At 44.0% G+C, this 8,638-nt stretch overlaps 1 protein-coding gene across 1 annotated transcript; it reads right to left on the reverse strand.

The window, feature by feature from the left end:
* Positions 1 to 218: 218 nt before the first annotated feature.
* LOC135500158 (uncharacterized) lies at positions 219 to 5,279 on the reverse strand. Its single transcript, XM_064791405.1, has 4 exons — positions 4,998 to 5,279; positions 2,582 to 2,755; positions 2,083 to 2,196; positions 219 to 944 (listed from the first exon to the last, which is right to left on the reverse strand). The coding sequence occupies exons 1-4, from the start codon at positions 5,277 to 5,279 to the stop codon at positions 219 to 221; spliced, it is 1,296 nt and encodes a 431-aa protein (XP_064647475.1).
* Positions 5,280 to 8,638: the final 3,359 nt, after the last annotated feature.

An 8,638-nucleotide genomic window follows, 5' to 3' on the forward strand; every position in this document is an offset into this window, starting at 1 on the left:
CATTTCAAATCAAGCAAATAAACATTGATTATTTTGAAAAAATACAGTGCATGTATAATTGTTTTGCAATTTTGTAAGGAGAAACTCAAGTGACTTGGCCATCAGAATCAACTAGGGTACTTCACAAACTTTTGAATCATTTTTTCTAGTCCAATGCTGCCCTAAGACGTCATGTCATTTTTAAATTAACTTCATTGATCAATCATTTACAAATCATCCTAGTCATCGGTGCTCATTGCCAAGTTCAATTTGTCTCCATAACTGTAACTGGTATCAGAAGAAGGCCATGGTCCTTTCTTCACTATCTCACAGTATCCTATAAAAACACAGTCATTTGCAGCAGGCACATATCTACAAATTATTTTGGTTATTTTGATAGAATGAATTTCCGCCTTCTCGATAGCATTCGAAACTGCACTTATCCTGTCCTTTGGCACGTAGCCAATGAGCCGGAACTCTCCTTGGATTTGAATTTTAATACCAAGTGCATTTTTATCCACAGGATTGTCAACTTCATTCTCAATTTTCGTCTCTACTTCCTTCCCACGGTGAAATTTTAATGCCTCCTGACGTTCCTTCGTGAATGTTGATCCCTTTATCATAAATGTGATCGATCGGAATTCTTCTTCCTGCTCATCCTTGTCACTTAGACTTCCAGTGTCACTGACAACCAGCTCACTCAAATCATCTTCAATGTCTGACATATCTGAACCAGAAGAATCGACCATAACAGTAGCCTGCTTTACTGCAACAGTTTTCCCTTCCACCATGCAATTGCAGCCATCCTCCAGATCGGCATTTGGCAGGCCAAATATTGGCTTGGCATCGCTTGGTTTTCCTTTTAAGAATGGCCCAGGAGCACTAGGCAGAATGTCGAAGTCGACAATCAGGACAGCTTCGCAGACGTCATCCTTGTCATCACCCACAGGTTTTTCACCAGCGAACTGAAATTAGAAATGAGTTATGTGGAATGAAACAATGGGTTTGTGAACTCGCATGTCAACTGTCATTGAACATAATTTCTTTCACATGAAGCCTTGTAAGTCAATTAATATTGTATCAATTGATACATGTATCATGTATGATGTAGCAATCATTTGAATGATGACCAGAAGAATTGCTTATGGTTTGTAAATAAACTTTCAAATTGTCTTGTCTCAACAACTCTCGACTTCTTCAGTTACTCTGCTGTAGGCCTACCAAGTTCTTCATTTTTCAAATGGCAAATGCAGTCTCCTGACATGTCACTTTGGATTGAGGAGCTTGCCTTGCCCGGAGGGTACACAGTCTTCTGATCCAAAGGCAAGTGTAGTGAAGTTGTATTTTAGTGTACATGTATGTATGTAGATCTATGTACATTGCATGTGTGTATAACAAACAACAGGAAAAACCCGAGATTTCACCAACTACCAACTCGTCACTTTGATTAGAGATGGGGTCCATTGTTTTCCAATATTTCGTAATTTTTCGGTCACGGAAAACAGCACAAGATAGCGGGTAAACAGACTATCTGAATAAGCAATATGTCCAGGTGACACTGAAACTACGTAGGATGGACAAGACATCATCGGAATTCGTTCTATTACTGGCAATATACAATAAACTTGAAGAATATCGCTCGTCAATTTCGATGAATTTCCAGGAGATGTTGATACTCAGCGATCATGATCACGTGACAAGTTGTCCGATCCTCCTTGGGTGCAACCATGTTTTAAAAGCGGGTGTGGGACATCATGTATTTAAAAATCGTCTACTAGGACATACAGGACAATGTCGGCGGAGACAGTTGTGACATTTCATTGCAGATAAAGCAAACGTCCTCTTCTTCTCGATTTACGTACTTTACTTCAAAAAAGTCAGTTTTAACGCTACTAAATCCAGATCCAGTCACGTGATTTCTAGTAACTGCCAAACTCGACCCAGTGCCAGAACGCGAGTTTTTTTTCCTATACGTTTGGGGCAGTACAGTGTACATTTATACACAGAGTCTTAACCAATCAGAGTTCGACTTTGAATGACGTCAGTATGCATGCACGTGCATGTTGTTTACAATGAAGAAGCACGTTCGGCTAGTGCCCTCACCTGAGCCAAGGCTGTCTCTCCCGATGTCGCGCCTTTTGCCTGTTTCAGCTTCTTTAGTTCAGCTTCCAGTGAGTCTAGGCGTGACCCCGCCTCGTCGTCCCCATCGGCCGCCGCCTGAAATGTAATAAACCGCACTGTCATAAAACATGCCCAGCAAATGCGCCCACCCTGCATTAGCCAAATTCAAATTCCAATTATATTCGTTGACTTCAAACATGCCCTAGTAGGCTGCCGAGTAAAAAATATACATGTATACATACACGATAGCAAAATGAAATTCTGCAAACTCAGCCAGGCGCCGTCGAAACCCGCCAGAATATTACCTGTACGGTCATTACAGTCGCAATGGCCCCCGACCGCTTTATAGCAGTGGAACAAGGGTTCATCCGAAAATATTTTTCTTCTCCCTAAGACAAACAAACCTGACAAACGTCTGTCGGCCTCGAACATTGTTGTTATCATAACTTGCGCTAGGTATGTTAGTATTGCAGTAGCCTACCCTCTTAGTAGCAGTTTTTTCTACCACTGCTGGAGCCGCTCCCTTGGCTTTTGCCGCCGCCGTCACCACCGGTGCAGTCACCTTCTGAGACCCATTCGCGTACCGTATCGCCACGTGGCAGACTAGTCGTCTCGACCACAGGCAATCATCCAAGTGTGCCATGCCTACCACCACCTGCAATGAAAATATACCGCACTAAACTGTCATGTGATATACCCCGTGGTCAGTCGAGGCCTCCAACTCCGCCTAGGCCTACGGCACATATTCTATCATATTCTTAACAAGAGGCCCAAGGGCCTGGCGCTCAGCTGAGTTAATATCATTAATATCTTCCCGGTGTTTAGTTCATTATGCATGAAAATGGCATGCTCCATGGTATTTGATATCCTTTTGCGTTCACTACAGTACCAATGTTTTTGGTTGACATAATTATGCCACTGTTCATTCCTCAATCCTGACCATAATTCGGGTGAAATCATCGTATGAAAATATTTACCAAAACATGAAGTTTATGCCATGAATGAGGATACTCATTGTCATAGCCTCGTTTACAAGTACGATGTATTTTCCTGCGAATATTCAAAACTGCTTGGCTCCTTGCCAGTTAAATAACATGTGACTATACACAAAATAGAAAACTTTGATGGAAATTGTAAATCATTTTTTTATCTATCAGGGGAAACAAGCTGATGATGATCAAATAAATCATTCATGAGAAATCGTTTTGTTGCTGAAGCTTGCATGACGAAGTTAATGCTAAACCTTTTCTTGTGCTCTACTGCGCCACCGTAGTTTTCTATTTAGACCAGCGATGACATCATTTCTGGTGATTCCCTACGTTGTCCAATGAGCGCTTTTTAAAATGTGCCATTTGGTATTGTACAGTATGCAATGTATTTTTTTCAGCGCTGCCAGTTGCCGAACAGAATGCCGTAGCTCCCTCAATTTCTAATCAATTTTTATGGGAGTGACATTATTGTATTGCTTAGAATGTCTACGTTTTACTCATGAAAGAATCGTAGAACTAAAACATAATAGGCGAACAGAATCATGCCGATTCACTGCACATACTGCGGGAATTCTCCACTTCAAAATACATCGGCGATGTCATCGCGAACAGAGCATGCACTTCCGATATCGTTTTCACAGAAATGTGGCCAAATTTTCAAGAACTAATTTCTGAATTTAGTCCCTAAAGACCTTATGACTACCACTGAAACGAACTAGTGATAATATCGCCTACCAGACTACTTTTTAACCAGAAAATTGGGTACTTGAGTGTCATTGAGCTCCAAGATTATTGCACATGGCGTAAACAACATGCCGCCATTTTGTCTCCGCTTCGGTATTTCGTACGCCGCTTATAGTGCACCTTCTCAATTAAAACCAACATAATAAGGCCTTACATCGTTGATTGAATAGGAACACCACACAAAACACAATAAAGATGGGGTACAATCGATTACGAAGCTGAAGTGAACAGTGATTTATTCCTGGAGCTACTGCTTTTGTTGTGTAGCTGCCATGTTTTGAGAACTGCCAAATAGGAGACTTCATTGATGGCTGACGTCATCGGGCGGGAATTTGAATCGGCAGAAATAATTAAAAGGCAGGTAGCGCCCTCTCCTGTTAAAATTTTGAACTTTTTCTCAATAAAATAGATTTTCAAGAATTTTATCTTAATATAAGAGCATATTTCGACTAATTCTGCTGCTCCTAGGCCGATATAGGCCAGTTTCCTTCATGCACTCTCGCTCGCAGGAAGTAGGTTGAATGGCGACAAATTTTGTTTTGAAAGTAGAGTTTGACCAGAAGTATCCAGAAATGCAAAATTGAAGTCTCTAGGTCTTACGGTTACAAAATGTGCACCATGGGTTTAACGGACGGATGGATGGATGGACAGACGGACGCCACTGAACAACTTATTTGACAAGCTCGGCTGACTTAGTCAGCTGAGCTAAAAACTGTGATGTCCTGGCCCTGACGACCCGTTTTGTTCGCCTACTCGAACTCACTCGGTGCCGCTGCGGTGTCCACGTGTGACCCATTTTACTGTGGACCCCTTCCAAACATGAGAAAGACCTCCTCTCTCATGGAATCCCCATTGGTGTCGCGTTGACACCCCTCTACCCGCCAATGAAGGAGGACTGGGGGGGGGGGGGTTGACCCCACAAATGGGCTCAAGAATTGTAAAATCGTTACCCACCAGTGTAGCAGGAATGGCACTCCCTCTGTAATCATAGCCCCTAAGTTTTTACGACGGAATAAGACTGACCCCCAACTGTGTCCTATCGACTGACTTTGATTCTTGTCATAGAATCTGTTAAATTGGGACCCACCTTCCTGGATCCACCGTTCCTTCTACATCGGCGCTCCACCAGAGAAAAAAGAAAATAACGTAAAAAACCTCCCTTACCGAGATCTCCGAACCGGTGAGCGCCTTGAATCTGTTCCCGAATTCTTCCACCGAAAAACTCTGTAGCCAGTGCTTCTCCGTAAACGAGGCCATCGATTTAGGCCTGGCCTTGAGGTCCGCGCCGTCCCCTATGACTTGCAACTGCATCAGTAATTTTAACATATCCCTCCCGATCAGGGAACACCCCTGCCGTAACCACAGGCCCTGCTTTTCCGACACTGTTCCCGAGGGTCCGGTCAGCGGCTCCTGTGACCCTGATGGTTCAGTATCTGAAGACGCCATTTTACCAGCAGTGTACTTCCAAATTAATTCGAACCGTACTGCACAAGAACGTTCTATTCTTTGCCAGCCGCAGAAAGCCCCCAAAAGACCTACTCCGATCACGTGTCAGGTTGTGCTGAGGACTACTTTATTGGCTACCCCCGTTAACCTCATCGTCATCAGCCGAGGCCTGGGAAGCAAACACCCAAAATCGAGGCTGATGACACCAGATAACCTGCGGTGTTTGCCTGTACCCGTCGCAGTTCTACAGTCCTTTAGGCTATCAATATTGTCTCCCTTACCGCTCGATACATCGACCATGGGCTTGCTGCCCTACATAGGCCAACGCCTCGCAACCTCTTGCTCGGGTATTTCTAAATGAGGCCAACCATGCAGCCTTAGTTCACCCCGCCGTGCCGTGCCGTGTCTTTGACGTGCCCCAGAAAAGGCAATGAAACCAGATAATATGTCCCTGATCCAAATTTCTTGGCTTTCTTTCGTGCTCAGATGAGAACACCGCGCCATGTGTGCCATACTAGGCTGTTTCTGGGCACGCCGACCTGACGAAATCCAAGCCACATCCAAGCCACTAGCCCCTCGCGAAGACTGTATCTAAGCTCAACATCTTTTCACTCGATTATTGCCCCCCCCCCCCCCCAAGAACATTTTGTTATTGGCAGTCACACAGACCCCTAGCTTGTTACACAACACATTCTGTTTATAAGCAATTCTGCACATAGCGCGAGTAACACAGGCCCTTTAAAGTTACCTCAAAACTACCCCTTCTCTAATGGGACTGGGACACCTAGTCCGCCACACAGCTTCACTCTATCGTGCCACACAGGCCGGCAATACTTTTAGGCCATCACACAGCTACAGCTCTCCACACAGGCCCTTTAAAGTTACCACAAACCGACCCCTTCTCTAATGGGTCTGGGACACCCAGTCCCGCCACACAGTTTTCCCTTGTCACGCCACACAGGCTGGAATGATGGGCAAATTTAGTGTACTGGTCAGAGACTGCTGAAGCTTGACCGGCGTCGCCGCTTCCTTGCAGAAGACTGGTTTGATTGCATTCAGTACCAACCCTTCAGGTAACTTCCATAGCAGTGTGTCTGGTCCACAAACCTTTCTTTGCAAAGTAATTTGATACCGGGTAGGTACTCTGCCAAGTGTTGGCCGCTGAGGGAGACTACTCTATTCTCACCAAGCAATTTGTTTATCTTGGCCCGTTGTTGACAGGTGTGTTGGTATCTAAACTGAGTTGGTCAATGGTAATGACCTCAAAATAGGTCTATTTCTGGTGTTTTGAGTGATACCAGATTGCATTCCTGTGTCTGAAGATGCTGTGTAGTGGGCATTTGGTCAGTTGTATCCTGTATACTAAATAGAAGAAGAACTCTGGCAGATACTTGTGACAAATTCATAGAGCTGGTACAGGATCGACCAGGGATATGGGATGTCACGACTAAAGAATAAAAGAACAAGCATATCAAATCCCTAAATAAATTCGAAATTGCCCTTCTCTTCCTCTGAACAAGCACTGTCAGCATATCAACAGTAGCCATCTTTGTATTTTCCCTCCAGAATCATCAAGGTCGAGGGGATTTTATTCTTGGGTAGACCATCGCAGATGCATGGATTCAATTAAAATAGAGAGTTAGATGTTAGTCTGTCTGTGCACTGTTTAGATACTTGACCAACTTGGCATGATCTGCCTTCAATACTTGGTGACCTGGAACTTTAAACAGTGTGTAGTCTGTGTCCGCCTTCGCCTTCTTCCTGGTATCATTATTATTCCCAGGTCCATGTGACCCATGTAACTTCCTTGTTCAATAAAGTAGTCAGATTGCATTTAGAATTTACAGTACACACTTCGTTGACTCCTTCTTTATCCGAACCCTATTTCCACGTGCTTACGCACAAATATCAGGATTGTGTAGGTGATCGATGAGGATACAAGTATAGTTAGGACGGACTGTGTTTCATTTGCAGACCAAAATGATATTTTGATGCCTTGTGTAACAAGAAAACATAATTTCTAAAATTTACAAGACGAAGTCTCACCAAGGAATATTTATCAGGAGATTGAACACGACAACACCAACCAATCCCTTGAAAAACGAATGAAAATCCCACAAGCTCAAGGAGGAGATTGGAAGATAGAAATATTGAAGTACATCGCAGCTTATCGAGCTAAGCCACACCCATCCACTGGCAAAAGCCCTGCTAAGCTCCTGTTTGGCAGAAAGTTAAGGACGAAGATTCCGGAGTTGGGACATGGTGTAGGCGATGACCTTGAGATACGAGATCGAGATGCTGAGCTGAAAGGGAAGGCAAAGCTGTACGCAGATAAACGTAGGAACGCATCGGAATCCGACATTGAGGTGGGAGAGATCGAATTGGTCAAGCAAGATCGGATGATCAAAATGGACCCGCCATTTCGACCGGAGCCGTACACTGTACTTCGAAAGATGGGAAGCAAAGTTACCGTGGAGTCACCAGCTGGCGTACGTCACGATCGCAATCTATCGTTCGTGAAGCGCTACAATACGCCTAACATTACGATTGATGACGAGATCACGGAGGAACCGGAACCTACACAGGTTAACGAGCAGCCAACTGTGCAGAATCGGGCCGAAGTTGGGCCGACAACACTTCTCGAGACGAAATCACCGGACATTCCGAAAACACCAGTTGTGGTACAGCAAAGGCCAACTAGGGCTAGAAACCAACCTCCTAGGTTGAAGGACTATGTTCTGTCCTAAACCATGTGTACTAATTAATGGTACCGTATACACAGATTAGTCCGGATGTAGGCGGATCGCTGTTCTAACTAATCTGTATTGTAATCCTTAATGGATAGTCTATTTGTAATTATTATTACCCTGTGTTGAAAAACTAGAGCTGGCTACTGCCAGCGAACTCTCTGCCGAATCTGGGGGTACCTGCTATGTTGACAGGAAGTTTTTGGGGCATGGTTTTGAGGGAGGTACGTGCACTTATGTACATTTGGGATAGGTGATGACCACAAAATGAGTCTAAGATGAAGATGTTCATCGAAAATGTCTATCGAAAATAGTCCGGCTGGCACTCAGTGCTGCAACAATTTAGCAGGTCACAAAAATCTAGTTTTCTGGGCGGGCGAAAGTACAATATCCGAACAAAACACAACATATAAAGGCTATTTTATTAAAAGCACAGTCTAGGCATAAAGAATATTTTGTACAGACTATTTTCATGCGAAATGGTCCGAGTATCGCGGACATTGACTAAATGGACCTACGAACTGGCGCTACACAAGATAACTGGGTTGTTTCACCCATGCTTTTTTGCCCTATTTTGGTAACAGTTTCTCCCTTAAATTCGTACACCATTGG

The sequence above is a fragment of the Lineus longissimus genome, chromosome 16 (genome assembly GCF_910592395.1).
Source record: "Lineus longissimus chromosome 16, tnLinLong1.2, whole genome shotgun sequence".
In the NCBI taxonomy this organism is placed as follows: Eukaryota; Metazoa; Nemertea; class Pilidiophora; order Heteronemertea; family Lineidae; genus Lineus; species Lineus longissimus.